The sequence below is a fragment of the Crocuta crocuta genome, unplaced genomic scaffold (assembly GCF_008692635.1).
Source record: "Crocuta crocuta isolate KB4526 unplaced genomic scaffold, BGI_CrCroc_1.0 scaffold26, whole genome shotgun sequence".
In the NCBI taxonomy this organism is placed as follows: Eukaryota; Metazoa; Chordata; class Mammalia; order Carnivora; family Hyaenidae; genus Crocuta; species Crocuta crocuta.
Genome location: NW_027532249.1, coordinates 17,051,896 through 17,070,705, shown reverse-complemented (window position 1 = coordinate 17,070,705; position 18,810 = coordinate 17,051,896). Strand labels below are relative to the sequence as shown.

The 18,810-nt window shown below is 35.4% G+C and overlaps 1 protein-coding gene across 1 annotated transcript in view; it reads right to left on the bottom strand.

Annotated features, from left to right (window-relative positions):
* The window catches only part of TAF4B (TATA-box binding protein associated factor 4b), a 112,188-nt gene that overhangs the window by 18,865 nt on the left and 74,513 nt on the right, over positions 1-18,810 (bottom strand). The window contains exon 14 of the mRNA XM_077778230.1: positions 10,740-10,850. Within this exon, the coding sequence (XP_077634356.1) occupies positions 10,740-10,850 (111 nt within the window). The remainder of the gene's footprint in view (positions 1-10,739; positions 10,851-18,810) is intronic.

Sequence of the window (18,810 nt, the reverse complement as noted above, 5' to 3'; positions counted from 1 at the left end):
AAGTATATAGAAAAAAAAGCATATACCAGATCAATATCGCCAGCAAATGCCAGGGGTTGCACTGATTTGTTCCAGTAACAAAACCTCACCTGGAACAATTGAAATTGAAGGCACCACCTGATTAAGCTTATGATAACCCACTATCATTCTCTAAGATCCACCTGTCTTCTTTAATGCCAAACAGATACGTTGAATAGGGATGTGATAGGAATCACCCCTACTCTGCATCTTTCAAATTCTTAATGGTAGCTCTGCAGTTCCTCCAGATAATAGTTTATCTTGGTAAGTAGATAACATTCTAGTAGCTTCCACCTGACTTTCCCTCACTTCCACAGGTCAGTGAACCAATGTAGGATCTCTGTTAGCTGTTGAATATGTCTATTCCAATTATGCATTCCAGGAATATGGAAATAACCAACCACATTGGGACCATTGTTAGATGGACCTGAGCCCAAACTCCATGAACTGATGGAAAACAGTGGTGTTTGGGATGTTCTAGAATTCATTACATTCAGAATCAATATTCAACAATCCCTAAAGAGTCTAATTATTCCTCATTCCCCAATGTCCAGTTATTCTATGGCTGCAGGTCTTTGGGGGAAGCCTGGAAGGAGATCAACAGCATAAATTTTTGGCTGTATGGCAGGCCCTGGCTTTCCCTTCATCGAAAGGTCCTTGGATCTGGCTTAGTCTGGGGATAGGTTGAGCAGTTATAAAACTCTGTCGAGGTCTTTCAAGTCACACTTCTGTTCCCCAGGTCTAGAACTCTTCTGCATCTAGAAATCAATGAATAATTCATAAGGTTTCCCATCTGTCTCAGTTGTACAGATACTATAATCAATTTGACCATGCCAAAGATCTCTGCAACTCAGAATTCTCTGATTACTACTTTGGCTTTCCTGACCGTTAGAGTAACCACACCCTCACCCTTTGTCTTTTGCAATTAAGTGCCAGTACTTGTTGCTGTCACCTGGGATTCCATTACTCCTGAATAATTCAAGGATTCTAATTTGATGGCAATAGTTATCCTGTCATTAACAGCTTAAACAACAACAACAAAAAACAGCCAAAAGAGCTTTTCAAGGATGTTGTGGCTTTCTTTCCTCCTGAATGGATTTCTCAGAGCTCTGAGAAACAGTGTTCTCTAGACTCACCCAGGGAACATGTGTGGTCAAGTTTGTTTTTTGTTTTTGTTTTTTTCATTAATGAAAAACCTACTCTAGCATTCTAATCTCCTTACACCTTTGGATAACTTCCTCTACAGTATATGAAGTTCTAGCATCTATCTCAACTTTACCACCTGTTAGTGTAGTCTTTAGTCAACGGACCAAGCAAACTGTTAGAACCACTTAGAGCCCTCTGACCTAATACCTTTGATCTGGAATCTGTTTAGTGAGTCCTTATCAATAAATTCAGCCTGATTCAATTTTATATTCCTTCTGCTCTATTCCACTCCCACACCATTCCCCAGGTAATTGCAGGCAAAATCATTCATTTCTTTTAGTGTGTATCACATGGCCTCAAGGGTAACATTTAGTAAGTACCTCATGCCCTGGGGAAGTTAAGTGGGGTTACAGAGGTATAAAAGCAAGGAGAGGTGGTGAGAGTAAGTCCTAAAGGAGATCAGCAGTCTCTTAAAAGGCACTTACCTTAGGCAAGCCATAACAGATTCCTCAGGAGACTAACCTCCCTCAGACAGAGGTAGGAATGGTAAAGGTGGTGGTTAGGCAAAATTAAGGAATCCAAGGTACCCAGCTTCATTGGAATCTGCCCATATTCCCCACCCCAATTTTCAGTTTTCTATTCTTTCCCTACATAACCTTAACACAAGAGACTACGAAACTAGAAGTTCAGTTTGTATTGTAACTCAGCCACCTGAAGGACTACACTTTGGGTTTGGTTTTCCGAAATCTCTGCCTTTGGCTACGAGAGATGGAGGTTTCTTTTACAGTAATCATAGAGGATTTCACTCCCTTATGTGGATTCTGAGCTCAGAATCTAAAGCCTTTTCCTCTCCTCGGTTCCCCAATACAGTTTGAAGGGACCAACCTATCCCATTATTCTTATTTTCATGTTAAGATGTTCTGTGGCTGTAAATACTTGGGTCTCCCCCAGCCTTACCTTCTATGGGCACTTGATTACTAGTGTCTACAGCTGATAAAGTAACTGCTTTGCTATAGTATGCCATGGATCATGAGTGTCCCCTCTGCCACTTGAAACAGGGCCATCAATGCTTTTAAATACAATTAGGCCCAAGAGCCAATTCTGGAAAACCTAGAACTAATTTAGGAACCCATCATTATGTTCCTGTTCCTCTACAATTAATTATGATACAGGTATCTTTAACAGTTAGCATTTGAACAGAGAACACTAGGAATGCTAGAGAATACGGCACTTAAAATGGAGATTTGGCCTTAAGTAATGGTGAGCCTGGTCAGTTTATGTTCAGCTGCTGATTCTGTCTGGGTCTGGGCCTGGTCCAGGGTTTAAAGAAGCTGATGGAGAGGAAATTGGGGAAGCTGAGGAGCCTTACAGCTCTCTCACGCCAAGAACATTTGTGAGCTGCAGTAGCTCCCAGGGTGCCCACACTGACCTTCTGAGAGTAAGAATGTGGCCGCAGTCTCACTTCTCACCTTGCAAAACCAAAATGCCTCATTGCCCACAGTAACCGGGAGCCATGCAAGAAAAGGAATTCTGGGAAATGCAGCTCCAGCTTACCAAATTTGACATAATACAAATCCACCATATCATCTTTGTCTTCTTTAAAAAAAAATACTTGTTTGTATCTGACCTAAGTTTTAACTTCTGCCCCTTGCGATCATTGCTTATTTCTGCTCTCATACTTTCAATTTCCAAGGGTCTTCCATTTTCTCTGGTCATTGCTAAAAACAGCTTTATATTCTTGTGTTATTTTTGGAAAACACTCTGTTTCTTTTCACATTTTTTCTAGTTTCCTACTGCTTCATACCTTTTCTTCCACATTCTCCTTTTAATCTTTCATGTAAGAGGTTTCCCTTACATATCTGCTTATCCTTGACAACATGTTCATATTAATATTTAAGTTTAAGGTCTCTTCTCTTAGTTATTATTTATTTATTTATTTATTTTTAGAAAGAATGTCTCTAGTCTCTAGTGAATTTCAATTCGAATATTACTAAATACTTTTATTGCTGTTTTTTCCTCTCTTCTTTATTCTTGTGTATTTATGTTTTCACTCCTTTACTAATATTTAAGGGAAATTTAGGAAGAAGGAAAGATAAATCCATATTGTGCACTTCAACATATTTTGCATGAAGTCCCTGAACATAGCTGACAGAGTCAACCTTTATATCTCTGAATATTTAAAAGATTCAACTACGATTTAGATTTATGTTTAAGTTATTTATGAAAAAGAGGCAGATCTGCTTATGGAAGTGTGAATTAAGTAACATTTTAAAAATAGACCTCAAAATATAAGGACCTACTTCTTTATTTAAAGTAATAACATGCTCCAAATTCCAGTGAAACTATGTGATATTTATAGCAAGTGTTAGATGACAATAAGTATGTTTGAATCTCTACTAAGTCAGCCATAACAGATAACAATGTACATTTCAGAAAGTTATGGTTCCCCTGTAGCCTGGCAAAAAAGAATGATAGTAAAGAATGGCACTACCTGTGCCCCTCAAGAACACAAAGCAGTGCCCTTTCATGTCAAAAAACTTATTTTTGATTTCAAACTTTCTAATTTATTGCTAAGCAAAGTTTCGCAAAAGCCCTTTCTTCTCTCATGCGTAGGAGTCGAAACATTTTTTTTAAGTTTATTTGTTCATTTTGAAAAAGAGAGAATGCATGAGGGTTGGGGAGGAGGAGCAGAAAGAGAGGGGGNGGGGGAGAGGGAGGAAAGGGGGGGAGAAAGAGGGAGGGAGAGAGAGGGAGTGGGGGGAGAGAGAGTGTGGGGGGCAGAAAGAGAGAAAGAGAAAGAGAGAGAGACCTCAGCAGGCTCTGCACTGTCAGTGTGGGGCCTGATCCCAGGAACCTTGGGATCATGACCTGAGCTGAAACCAAGAGTCGGAGGCTTAACTGAACTACCCAGGCGCCCCCACAAGAGTTAAATCTTATAGGGTAGCATTCTAGCCTGCTTCAAGGCAGAGCAAACATACACTATCCACTTGATAATTTCTTCATTCTGGTTAACAAATGAACACTATTTTAAGCCACATATACTAGACACATCGATACTATAAGCACCATGTAGCTGATTTGGTAGCAAAACCACTTAATTTTGTAAGAAATATCAGCAATTTCAAGCCAATTGAATAATTAAATGTTCTCAGGAGGACTCATTTATTTATGCTTGCAAAAAAAAGCACTGAGAGTAAAACTGCACGTTGAAATTCTAAAATTTGTACTTTCATAGCTCCAAAATTGCTTTTATGTGTAATGATGTGATTTTTAAGATATAAAGTCAAAATAACACCTATCTTTATATTCAACAAAAATGAAGAAATATTGTTATCAATGTTGGATCATTAATAAGTTACGTGAACTATTTGAAAGTATTGTTAATAAAGATCCTTTCTAATCCAAGGATCTAAAATTAACACAGGAAGTACAGTTATTAATGTCTTAACATTCCAAAGGACCCCGAACACATGATCGACGCAATATACATAAGCAATACGAACATGCAAACACTCTAAACCTTAAAGTAGGTTCTAATTTACTGTATAAGTATCTGTAAAGCCTATATTAATTTAAAAAGTAATTTCATATTTATGCATATATGTGTATATATAAATACATAGATATATATGCAAATATACACACAGCCACACACACACGTAAAACTTCAAACCACAGCAGTAAATTAAGGACAAATTCAAGTATTCCCAAGCAGTAAGTTTAACTATTTCCCTCCCTTAAAATTTTTTTTTTTAATGTTTATTTATTCTTTGAGAGAGAGAGAGAGAGAGAGAGAGAAAGAGAAAGAACACAAGCAGGGGAGGAGCAGAGAGAGATCTGAAACAGGCTCCAGGCTCTGAGATGTCAGCAAAGAGCCGGACATGGGGCTTGAACTCACTAGCCATGAGATCGTGACCTGAGCCAAAGTTGGACACTTAACTGACTGAGCCACCCAGACACCCCTATTTCCCTCCATTTTTAGAAAAAGGCGAACAATTTACATGATCTGAAGAGAAACCAGAGTATTTTCCCTTCCCTTTTAAGGCTGACAGGTTTATAGTATAAACATCTGATTCAAAATGATAACTGGTACTTGTTGCTTTTTGTCAGAGTAACACAAGAAAACAGTAGCTAATGCTATTCAACTTTTTTTTGAGACTTAAAGAAGAGGGGGGAAAAAAAGGAAAAAAAGGACTTCTAGAAGAGAATATTAAATGTAAATCTATAAGGGGGCAGTTTAATATAGAAGTTGTACAAATCTTTTTAAGGATAAGAGATAATTTTGCTATATTTTACATAACAAAAAATACTAATGGACAAAAGGCCAAAACTAATTTCTCCAAATGTATTATTATTGTTGATTTATTTTTAACAAAAGCGATAATCTATGAATGTGAAAGGTACTAGTAAGCTTAGCTTTCTGTATTTTTAGTAGACCAAAAAACCCCTGCATTTAAACTAAGGAGTTATTCTTCAAAGAACCAGACTCTACCTCACTTCCCTCTGGGATCATATGCTTATTCTAACCAATTTAAAACAAACAGGTAAGATTTTAGGTTCCCATCTATAAAGAAGACAAAAAGTAAAGCCTCAGTTTCCAAGGTATAGAATATTAAAAATATAGTTTTATGCAAAATTTTTGCAGGATTTCTGAAGGAATAAGGCAAGTGAATAAACAATTTTAAATAATTCCAATTAGGGGCACCTGGGTGGTTCAGTCAGTTAAGCGTCCAACCTCGGCTCAGGCTGTGGTTCATGGTTTGAGCCCCGTTCTGGGCTCTGTGCTGTTCGCTCGGAGCCTGGAGCCTGCTTCAGATTCTGTGTCTCCTTCTCTCTCTGCCTCTCCCCTGCTCATTCTCTGTGTCTCTCTTTCTCAAAAATAAACAAACATTAAAATTTTTTAAAAAATAATTCCAATTAATGCAATTGAAGTTACTGGAAGGGCAAATAAATCAGCAATAAACTTAAACATCATTTCCCCAGTTTTTTATTTTTAAAAGAAAATAGCCTTTAAAATTAAAACATAAATAAAAAAATCAACCAAAAAGAAAATAGTCTTCAAGCTAATATCAAAATAAGGATTATACTAAAATGTCATCAGCTCATTAAAGAAATGGTATTTTCAATTTAGGTTGGCATTAAAGTACTGTTACATAATACAGTAAAATAGACAACTACCTAAGCTTAAAGCCCAAGAAATACAGGGGAAAATACACACACCTAAATTCTCAAAACTAAAGGGGTGCCCAGCAAACACACTATTCAATATATTTATATCCAAGTTATGACACATCTGTTTTGAAATTTAAAAAATAATTTTGCATTTTAATGCCAACAGATAAATAATATAGTTTTTATCTCTGAACACCAAAAATACATTTCTCCCTGCCCCCTAACCTATGACCTTTCTCAAATATGAACATATAGTAAAAGAAAAAAAACACCTAAAAGTCTCTGATTATTGTACACCAGAGAATGTTTTGCTTTTATAATTTGTGACAAACTCAAATGAGATAAAGAAGCAAAGCTCTGAGGAGATTAATGGTTAACATTTTAAATTCACTATGGATCATTAAGACTACTTATAAAATATGATTAATAGATAAAATAATGGTATTATTACTATGATGACAACAATGGTAATTAATTAAGCCTATTCTTGAGGCCAGAAACTAGCTAAACACTTTGCAGAATCCAATCCTTAAAACATTACAGGCAGGTATTATACCCATTTTGTAAGTGTGGAAAATTGAGTTACTGTGTGTAAAGAAGTTGTCAAAAATTATAAAACTTAACAGAGTAAAGAACCAAACCCAGATCTGTCTCAGTTCAAAGTATGTATACTTGCCCCATGCACTGTAATATAGAATTTACTGTATAATACTAACAGAAAGTAAGGGTAGGAACTTAGATATCTCTATAGCTCTTTCCCAAAGGATGTATAAATAACTCCGTGGATGGGGAAAAAAATTATAAATAACTGTTCTTGCAACAAGGAAACAAGTATGCTAACTAAGTCATATTTATTGGAATATGCTTCCTGATGAAATAGCATGCCCCAGTTTTAATAAATTATTTAAACACATTCATATACAAAGAGATCAAAAATAAAGGGCAGTGGGTCATCTTGTGGTAGAGAAATAATAAAAACATTAAAACTCTCCACTGGACTAGTTTTACCAGATTTTTATTTTTTAATTTTTTTAATGTTTATTTATTTTTGAGAGAAAGAGAGAAAGGAGTGGGAGAGAGAGAGAGAGTGGGTGAGGGGCAGAGAGAGAGGGAGACACAGAATCTGAGGCAGGGTCCAGGCTCTGAGCTGTCAGCACAGAGCCCGATGTGGGGCTTGAAATCACAAACCGTGAGATCACAGCCTGAGCTGTCTGACGCTTAACTGACTGAGCCACCCAGGCATCCCTATCATATTTTTAAGTACATTAAGATGTGCAACCTTGAGGACATTATGCTAAGTGAAATGAAATACAAATTTCAGTAACAAAAATATAAATACTGTATGATCCCACTTACATGAGGTATCTAAGTAGTCAATTTCATAGAATCAAAGTGGACTGGTAGTTATTAGGGGCTGTGGGGAAAAGGGGGAGTTGTTAATGGGTAGAGTTTCAGTTTCACAAAACCAGAGTTCTGTAGATATGTTGCACAACAAATTGAATATGCTGAACACTACAGAACTGTTTAACTTTAAAACGGTTAGGATGGGAAAAAATATTTTGTAGTAATACGTAAATATATATCAATAGAATTAAAAATTAAAGTTTTATTTCCTCAATCAGTGGCCACAGTTCAATTGCTCAGCAACTGTATGTAGCCATCCAAGACAGCATGGATAGAACATTTTCATCACAAAAATTGGTCTTAGATGGCACTGGATCACAGTACACAGAAACAGGTCCAAACACATATGGGAATTTGGATTCAATACTAAATTTGTGTGACAAAGGTAGCACTTCAAATCAGTGGGGAAAGAATTAGTGAGTAAATAGTGTTGGCAATTTGTGAGCCTGCGGGAGAATAAAGGAAGAAGGGAATAAAGCTAAAGCCATATCTTAATTCCCACTCTAAAGAAATTCTGAATGACTCAAAGATTTGTACCTAAAAGGTGAAATAAATGCATTAACACATAATTCTAATTAAGAGAGGCCCTGACAAATAGAATGGAAAGCCAGAACACAAAAACTCAAAAGATTTTTTTGTTTTAGGAAAATAAAAACCTTTACAAGAGGAAAGCCTAGATAAACTGAAAAGGGGTCTACGTGGAGGGGTGTGGTGTGTTCCATTTTCTTAATCAACTGAAAAACATAACTCAGTTAAAAAAAAGTAAACTAAAAGTGCTAATATACATAGGAAAAAATTGGTCAACTTTATTTGTAATTTAAATACTCTATTAAAAATTGCATTTTCAACCATCTAAGGGCAAAGATAATCCGCAGTGTTAATGACAGTGTGGGAAAAGAGGCACTAGTGGATTTAAAAACTGATACAACTTATTCAGAGGGTCATTTTAAGATATTTAACAAAAATCAAAAGCAACCAATAATAATAATTATAATTATTAACAATAAATTAACAATAATTTTACAGACAAAATGATACTGAGTCTAGAACTGACTTTAAAATAACCTGAGAAAGGGGCACCTGGGTAGCTCAGTTGGTTAAGTACCTGACTCCTGATTTCAGCTCAGGTCATGATCTCATGGTTCATGGTTTGAGCCCCACTCCAGGCTCTATGCTGACAGTGTGGGGCCTGCTTGGGATTCTCTCTCTCCCTCTCTCTCTCTGCCCCTCCCTCTCAACGACCATGCATACCCTCTCTCAAAATAAATAAATAAACTTAGAAAGTTGGTACAGATATTTATAAATAAGACTTGGTGTAAACTAATAGTAGGTGTACCAGAGTGGTGGGCATATAGGGATTCATTATACTATTCTTTGTGTGTTTGAATTTTTCCCCAAAGTTTTTCATGTTATACACAGCCTTTAAACCAGGAGTTCCAGTTTTAGGAATTTAGCTTCCAGTTACATTATACAATGTAAGTATAAGAACGTCCTGGAAAAACCCCAAATTCCCATTACAGAATGGGTTGAGTAAATTATATTTATCTAAACATAGCAATGTCCTATACCTTTAAAAAGTATGGAGGTCAATTATGAGAGGAAGATTACAGAAAAAGGGAAAAAACATCAAGGGCAGAACAACAGGTATAGTTTGACCACAATTAAGTAAAAACAAAATCAAGTATGTGGATTTGTGAACACCCATAAAATACATGTCCATATTCGCAACAAATTTCTAGAAGGCTACGTGAAAATCTTAATAATGGTTTCATCTGGCTGGGCAGGAGGTGAGGAACTAGACCTCTTTGAGGAGAATCACTTATTTTTCAAACATTTTTTAAACTGAGGTTTTTTGGGGGACCTGGGAACATATCACATTCATTATATTTATAATGAAAAACAACTAGATTTTTTAAATCCTTCCTCTACTGAGATGACTGTCATTAATTCAGGAACTGTCAATGTTCAAAGTGTATGCTAAGGAGGAGCTGGTCTCAAAGCACACACTGAAACTGTACAGAGCAGAGCAGATGCACCGTGGCTCTCCTACTGCTGACCCTATCTCAGTGTTCTGACGGTTCCTCTATCTTAACCTGATGATTGACCCACAAGTCTAACATTATGTCAAATAATTGCTCTAGAGATGGAAGTTGGATCCCTACCTGGTGCTAATCAAATAATTAACAATTTTTATTGAGTATATAAGTGCCTACTTCTGTGGAGGAATACAAATGAATAGGATTATAGTCCTGTTCAAAAAGTTTCAAATCTTGCAAAGAAAAAATATGCATCATATAAGCAACAGAGAAGAATTTGCCATGCAAACAGATTATGTACTGAGACAAGGAGAAGTCAATGAAGGAATGAGTTGTTGGGGTTCATGGAAGAAATAATGAGGGCAGATTTGATCTTAAGATATGAGCTGGGGATGCCTGGGTGGCTCAACTGGTTGAACATCTTACTTCAGTTCAGGTCATGATCTCATAGTTTATGAGTTCAATCTCCACATCTGGCTCTCTGCTGTCACTGCAGACCCTGCTTCACATCATCTGTCTCCCTCTCTCTCTGCTCCTTCCCCACTCATGCAGTCTCTTTCTCTCTCTCAAAAGTAAATAAATATTTTCAAAAACTTAAAAAATTAAAAAAAAAAAGATAGATATACAGTAGGAAAAGGATTATCTAAGACCACTGGAAAGAATGCACAGAAATAAAAACTGAGATAATACGACTAAGTATGAGTAGAGATGGGGGTGGGTGGATGGGGAACAGGAAGAAGTATAAAATAAGTAATCAAGAGAAGTAAAGTTCAAGGTGATATATATCCTTAAAAAAAAAAAAAACGGGAAAAATTAAGATTTTATAAAATAGGCAAAGGAGAGTTTTAACAAGTATTTGGTAGCACCAGCATGTAAGGTAGGGTAAACTATCTGCATGTCTTTGTTTCCTTTTGGCTTGTTTTCTTGACATGAAAAATAAAATAACAAACATTACTTTGATACCTCACTTCCAGACCCAGATTCTAGTGGTCTCTTCTTTCTTGGTCCGATAGCCGCAAGAGCTGTGAGGTTGGCATCTCTATGTTGTATCTGAGCAAGCTCCAACTGTTGTAACTAGAAGATGGAATAAAAAAAAAAAAGGTCAGTGTTTTCACAGTCATGTTCCGGGGGGTGGGGGGAGAAACTGATCATTAAGCCTATTACGTGTTCTTTACCAAATAAGTTACAGTATAAAATGAATAATAAATTCCCCTAACAGACAAGAGCACATCATTTCTCGATACCTTTACTCTAACAAACTCTTTGAATCTCTAAACTAAGAGGCAGAATTTAGGTAAAGAAGAAGTATATTAATAGAAGAAAAACAAGGAATAAAAAGGCATCTAGTGCTTAATCTCTCCCTAGTTTAATCACAGGTAAGAAATGCCTGAAGAATAAATTAAACAGTAAATTGGCCAGAAACTGGCCACAATACAGTCAACTTTTTTCAAAATAAAAAAAGTTACTTGAAAATAAAGACAGTTTTTGTAAATTATAAGAAACAGTTCTATGCTGTATGATTTATGAACTACTTCCTTAAAAATTTACTCATTTAACTCTAACACCCACATTAAAAAGTATGTGTTAATTACAACAGTATATGAAAGTTATATATATGTATTCATTTTTTTCCCCTAAGGAAGACATGCTCTAAGAGCTTAGACAAATTTCATAAAGGTCACATAAATAATAAGTGGTAGAAACAGAACTCAGAGCCAAGTGTTCTTATTACAAGCCTTCTCACTCTTTCACATGGATTTACTCTACATTTATCTTCATGCCAAAAATTGAAAGTACTGTTTTGCTGTGGAGTTTTTATCATAATTAACCCAGAATACCCAAATATGGAAGATACAATTATTTAGTATGTGGATACTAAACTATACAGAGACACTCATGAAAGACACCCCATAATAAGACAGATAAATAAGACTTAGAACTGTAAATAAATGCATGAAGCCATAGTATCATTTCACTAAGGCAGGTGAGTGTCAAATGGTATTCCTTTAAAAAAAAAAAAGGAAAGAAAAAGATAACCAAGTTAAAATAAAACATCACTACACAGGTCCTTAAGCTTCTCCAGAAGAGGAAAAATGTTCAATTACCATCAAAATCTTATTACTATGGAGAAAAAGAAGAACGAACCTGTCACTGGTTGCTAGACAAATATTCAAACAACACCAGGCTTCAAGACAGCCAACTGAAAGTAACCTGTTGAGGAACCCTACAATGAATATTCTTTAAACAAAAATTGACCAAGGTGTCTGGGTGGCTAGTCGGTTAAGTTTTAGACTTCAGCTCAGGGCATGATCTCATGGTTCATGAGTTCAAGGTCAGCATCAGGCTCTGTGCTGACAGCTCAGAGCCTGGAGCCTGCTTCAGATTCTGTGTTTCCTTCTCTGTCTGTCCCTCCCCTCTTGCCCTCTGTCTCTTGCAAAAATAAACATCAAAGATAATTTTTTTAAAGAGACTTGACCAAATTTTGAACATATTAAAAAAAGAGCAAGCATGAAAACAGTAAAGTCTGTGGTGAAATAGGCACTCTTAGGAGATAACAAAGTAAAGATCACTTCAGATTATTTTATAATATTAGAGGAAAGACTAAAAACAATTGGCAACTGAATCTTTAGTAAAGCAGAAAACACAACTTAAAAAAAAATTAAGAACCATTCTCCATTTGCTTTTCACAAATTACAGGGAAGAAATCCTTCTTTTAAATTGCAGGTTTACACGTATATAAATTGCTAGAAAACTGTTTTCAAGAGTTGTAAACTACCTTTTGTTGATGCTGGCCTTTTAAATAAAATATAGTTTCAGAGTCTGGTGCTGTCATAATCTGAAACTTCTAGATGACAAAATGCAATTTTAGTTAATCTACCCTAGAGCACAAATCAAACAACAAGCTATATTTTTTGAATCTTTCCCTGGAGAAAATTAGCATCTGCAAAATAGTCACAACAAAGTTTTTAAATTGACCTCTGTCATCAAATTTCCCTACCTATGTAGTAAAACATTTTCTCTCACTCTGCAAAGTATACTTTGGTTTTCTGAAATCTCACATGTCTTAAGACACGACACCCAAAGAGGGCCATTAAAAAAAAGAAAGAAACTGACAAATTAAACTTCACACACATTAGAAACATTTGCACTACAAAAGACATGGTTCAGAGAACAAAAAAAGCCCACACTATTTAATTTCTCTAGTTTTCTTTTTGTTGCCTTACTGTATGGGCAATGTAACACTGAGCAATAGTGATGAAAACAGACATTCTTGCCTTTTTCCTAATCTCTGGAAGAAAGCATTCAGTCATTTCATCATTAAGAATAATGTTAATAGTAGGGTTTTAATAGCTGTACTTTATCAGACTGAGGAAGTCCCTTCATTCCTAGATTCTTGAGAGTTATTCTTATTAATACATATTGAAATCTATCTAATGTATTTTTGCATTCATTGATATGATCTTTCTTAGACTGTTAATATGGTAGATTATATTCACTGATTTTTTATTATTAATAGAGCAGTGCATTCCTGGGGTAAACTCCACTTGGTCATGATATATTATTTTTATACATTGCTAGATTTGATTTGTTAATATTTTGATGAAGATGTTTACAACTATGCTAACAAAGGATACTGAAATGTTTTCCTATTTTGTAATGTTTTTCTGGTTAGTTATCAGGATAATGTTTGTCTCATATAATGAATTCGAAGAGTACCTAACTTTTCTGTTTCTGAAAGAAATTGTGGAGACATGGTATTAATTCTTCTATAAATTTTTGGAAGAATTTACTAAGTAAAATGATATATGGCTGGAGATTTCTTCAACTGAAAGGTTTTAACTATAAATTGACTTTATTAATTACAAAACTACTGAGGTTAGCTACATCACGTGGCTAAGTTTTGATAGCTGATGCTTTTCAAAAAACTGGTTGTTTCATCTAAGTTGTGAAACTACTTGCATAGAGTTGTTCTTTTGTATTCTCTTATCCTTCTGACATCTACAGGGTCTGTAGTGATTTTTCTCTTTGTTCCTGATATTGGTGATTTACATCTCTTTTCTTTCCAGTCTAACTAGAGATTTATCAATTTTGTGATGAAAGAACTAGCTTTTGGTTTTATTTTCTCTAGTTTTTCCTTCTGTTTTCAAAGCCATCGGTTTCTGCTTTTATCTTTATTATTTACCTTCTGCTTGCTTTGGGTGTATATTGCTCTTCTTTTACCAATTTCTTAGGGTAGAGCTTAGATTACTGATGAAGAAAGAAGACCTTTCTTCTTCTCTAACATAAGCATTCTTCCTATCCTTTTACTTTTACCTACATCATTACATTTGAGATGAGTTTCTTTGTAAACAGATATGATTTAGTCATGGTTTTGAAATTTATTCTAACAATCTCTATCTTTTAACTGGTATTTTAAACCATTTACATTTAACAGAATGACTTAGACATTGTTGGATTTAGGTCTACCATTGTATTATTTCTTTTCTGTTTGTTCCTTCTGTTTTTCATTTGTTTCCCTTTTCCTACTTCTTTTGGGTTATGTGAACTTTAAATATTTCATTTTATCTATTGTTTTTTTACTATATCCCTAAGTTTTTTTAAAATTTTCTTTTAGTGGTGACTTTAGAAATCACAGTATACTTACTTAAAATTTCAGTCTACTCAGAATCAATACTTTACCATTTCAAGTGGAATATAGATACTTTATGTCCTTTTACTCTCCATACTATGTTATAATGGTCTTATATATTACTTATGTATACACTGAAAATCCCCGACAATGTTAGAATTTTTATTTTCAGTATTTTAAAAAGCTTAAAAGCAGACTATATACCATTTCTGTTGCTCTTTCTTCATTCCTAATGTTTAAAGTTTCCCTTTGGTATCATTTTCACATCATTCTGAAGAACTTCAATTTCCTTAAGCAATTTTTTTAAGACTAGGTCTGTTTGCAAAAGATTCTATTCTTGTTCCTTCATCTGACACTGTCTTTATTTTACCTTCATTACTGCAGGATATTTTCACAGGATATAGCATTCTGGGTTGGTTGACAGTTCTTTTCTCACAGCACTTTAAAAATATTTTGCTACTTTCTTTAAGTCTCCATGGTTTCTGATGAGAAATTTATAATCATTTGAATTGCTGTTCTTTATTGGACGAGTGTATACCTCTCTAGCTCGTAGTTTCAAGTATTTTTTCTCTGTCATTAGTTTTCTTAGATGTAACTGAATCTGAGTTTCTCTGTGGTTAACCTGTTTGGGAGGTTCACAGAGCTTCTGGAATCTTTAGGTTTATGTCTTTCTAAATTTGGGAAGTTGTTAGCCATTATTTTTTAAAACATATTTTTAGTATTTTACTCTTTCTCTTCTAGGACTTCAGTAACATTAATGCCAGACCTCCGGTCATTGTCCCACAGGTGTCTGAGGCTCTGTTTTTCTGTTTTTTGTTTTTGATCCGTTTTCTCCTTAGTTGATTGGACTAGACAAATTTGTCCATCTTCAAGTTCACTCTTTCCTCTTTTGTCTCTTTCCTACTATCCAGCCCATCCAGCAAGTGTTTTGATTACTGTTATCTTCAGTTCTAAAATTTCCATTTAAAAAAATAAATAAAATAAAATTTCCCATTTTAGAAATTTATTCCTGGTTCTTCAAGTCAAGTAATTTTGAATAGTATCCTGAATATTTTAAATATTATAAAACTCTGGGTCTTCTTTAAATCCTTTGAAATATGACATTTTCATTTTAGTGTGCAAAACAGATCAGTGAGATTTAGGCCACAAGTTCCAATGCATCTTCTATTAGCGCAGGCTCCAATATCAGCTCAGTTTTCAAAGCCTTTGTAGCACTCACTGGATATGTCCCAAAAGTGTACCACTCAGTGGTCAGTCTGGGACCTAGCATTGCTCTGTTAGTTCCATTTCTTGTTTCTGTGTGTTTTTTTTAAACTTTTAAAAAAATGTCTGTTTATATCTGAGAAAGAGAGAGAGAGCACGTGCTCACGCACAAGTTGGCGGGGGGGGGGCAGACACACACACACACACACACACACACTCTGAAGCAGGCTCCAGGCTCTGAGCTGTCAGCACAAAACCTGATGTGGAGCTCAAACCCACGAAATGTGACATCATGACCTGAGCTCCTGGAGTCAGATGCTTAGCCGACTGAGCCACCAAGGCTCCCCTTTGTTAGTTCCATTCTTAAAGTCTTTATGTATGCTGATTAGAATCAGATTCACATATGACAAATGTGTAGCTCAAGAGTGGGCCTAGGAGTTTAAAATAATAATACAGGCTTGCTTTCCTCTTCCCATTCCACAATCTTCCCAGTAATTTCTGGTTCCCTAGGCTCCTCTTTCTGTCTCTGTCCAGAAAGTTGGGGCTTTAGTTACTCTACTTTGCTATATGTTTCTGTGACTGTCCATGTCAACAGTAAGCAGCAAGAAGAAGAATGGGGGTGGGAAGGTGAAAGAGGGATGGCAACCTCACTGTTGGATTAGTGGTATTTTGAATTCTCATTTTCTTCCCCAATTTGCCTATTATTTCCTTTTCGAAACCTTCAAATAGCTTCCCCATGCATTCTGTTCAGGTTTTATAGCTGTATTCAGTGGGAGAGACAGTCAGAAGTGTTTTTAGTCCATCAACCGAAACCTTTTAAAAGCTGGTTAAACCAGAATTCTGACAACAGGTTTCTGTTAAATTATATTCCTACTAAGCTTTATTTCATAAAACTTAAAGCCTGCTTGCTCACTTATACCAGCAACACACACTTTGGTCCAAAAAGATGTAACAGGCTTGGCAAGTTCTCTTTTTAAGAGTACCCTTACTCCTTACTCCTAATGAAAAAGGCAGAAACCTTCATTTCCCTTATCACAGTTTTCTCTGATATCAAGCAGAGGTCCCCTAAAATTCAACTCAGTGCCCTAGAAAGCAACAGAGCAATGGTTGTTGAAGATTATTTTATTCCTGATGTTTACTAGGTCTCTGTTCATTTTTAAGTACAACTATGAAAACAGTCACTTTAATCAAGTCCAAAACACATTAATAGATTACCTTAAAGATCACACAAACTCTCAGAGGTACTTCTTTTTTTTTTAATTTTAAATAGTTTATTGTCAACTTGGTTTCCATATAACACCCAGTGCTCATCCCCACAAGTGCTCTCCTTCATGCCCATCACCCCCCTCCTCCCACTCCATCTGCCCTCAGAGGTACTTCTTCGTGCTAAGACAAATCTTGTAAGACAAAAGATTTTTTAAAAAAAATTAATGAAAAAGGAAAGCAAAACTGAAGCAGAGTTAGAGGAGCTATATGAAGAATGAATAAGTCAAATATTATATAGCCAAGTCCCTTTACAGATAGAGGGGCTTTTCTTTTTTTTTTTTTTTAGATACAGGGACATATTAACAGGAAGGACTGTATTATTTAGATAACTGTGGCACTGATACTACGGGAAATTCAAAAATGTGTTTCTTTTCCATGCTTATGGCAGGCAAGATATTTAAAAAAAAAAGGCAGGTGCTAAAAGTACAAGAGACAACAGCAGAGCTGTCCTTCATAACAAATGATCCAGAAATATGAAGTGCTATCATTTTCAGTCTGATTTTGCTATGAACTCTTAGAAAGTGATAATAAGGTATAAGGGAAAGGATGGAGTTGAAAAGTAAGCTAATGTCTCCCCCAAAGCTAATGTACCCTGTCCTAAATATATACATTAGTAGCAATGAAAATAGCTATTGCCACTAAATAGGAATATTTAAAAGAATCTGAAAAAATAAGAGAAAGTATGCTACCTAGTTTTGAATTCTGCAAAGAATTAAGAATAATGTCTTGCTTAGATTTCACAGTTAATGTGTACACAGAAATAATAAAACCCTACCACCAAACAATAGATGTTTTTTAAATAGCAAACATTTAGATAGAATTTTAGATATGCTTTGTAAAAATTAATTGACCAAACTTTAAAATTCTCAACAATGCTAATAATCACTTCTAAATTACTACAACTTACTAGGGAAAAGCAAGTTAAATCCTAAAAAAATTATACTAGAAAAGAAGCAAACAATACCATACTAAACACTATTAACAAATGAATTTTAAACCAATGGAACCAACACAGCAAGTTACAAAGCAATCACTATCCACCACCCCCTCCATCTCACTTAAAATTCAGAGATACAATAGAGGATCACTTTCAACCTCTTAAAGGCAATTATTAGGCAGGCATTCCACCAAACCCAACAATACATGGTCTGAGTATTTTTTTTCTCCCAACCACTAATGTTAGTTCTTATGATGTCAAAACACTGTCCAGAACGCCTGACAGTCGAGACACTTGGAATCCTGAATGTAGAGACCAATGCCTTGCTAGCCTGCCCTTCTAATCCATCCCTACATTTCAGTAAAATAGCACATTCTCTAATCTCAATTAAACACCTTCCTCAGACTTAAACATACTACTTGATATCTACATTGTTTAAAACAAATATAATTTGTATTAGATTACAGAACCCTTCCCTCCATGTTTTCCCCTTACATTCTTTTTTTCAACCTTCTTTCCAGTCTTCTTGAAAGAAAACAAAAAACAAAAAAATAACATATCCATGGGTCAATATTGAGCTTATTTAAGGGCTTGATGGAATCTATCTTAAATGCTTCTATAACTAATGTTTCTAAGTAACTATTTTTCCTTTTACACCTCACCTTTCCCTAAATTATGACAGCTCTATAACATAAGCAGAACACATGACGTTATATTCACTTTATTTATTTATTTTTTTAATTTATTTTGAGAGAGAGCAAGTGCACAGCATGCAAGCTGGGGAAGGGCAGAGAGATGGGGGGGGGAGAGAGAGAGAGAGAGAGAGAGAGAGAGAGAGAGAGAAACCCAAGTAGGCTCCGCACTGTCAGTGCTGAGCTCAATGCAGGACTCAAACAATCCATGAGATCATGACCTGAACAGATCAAGAGTCAGACATTTAACCGACTCAGCCATCCAGGTACCCCTCTATTCATTTTAAATAGGGTTTGAACAACACG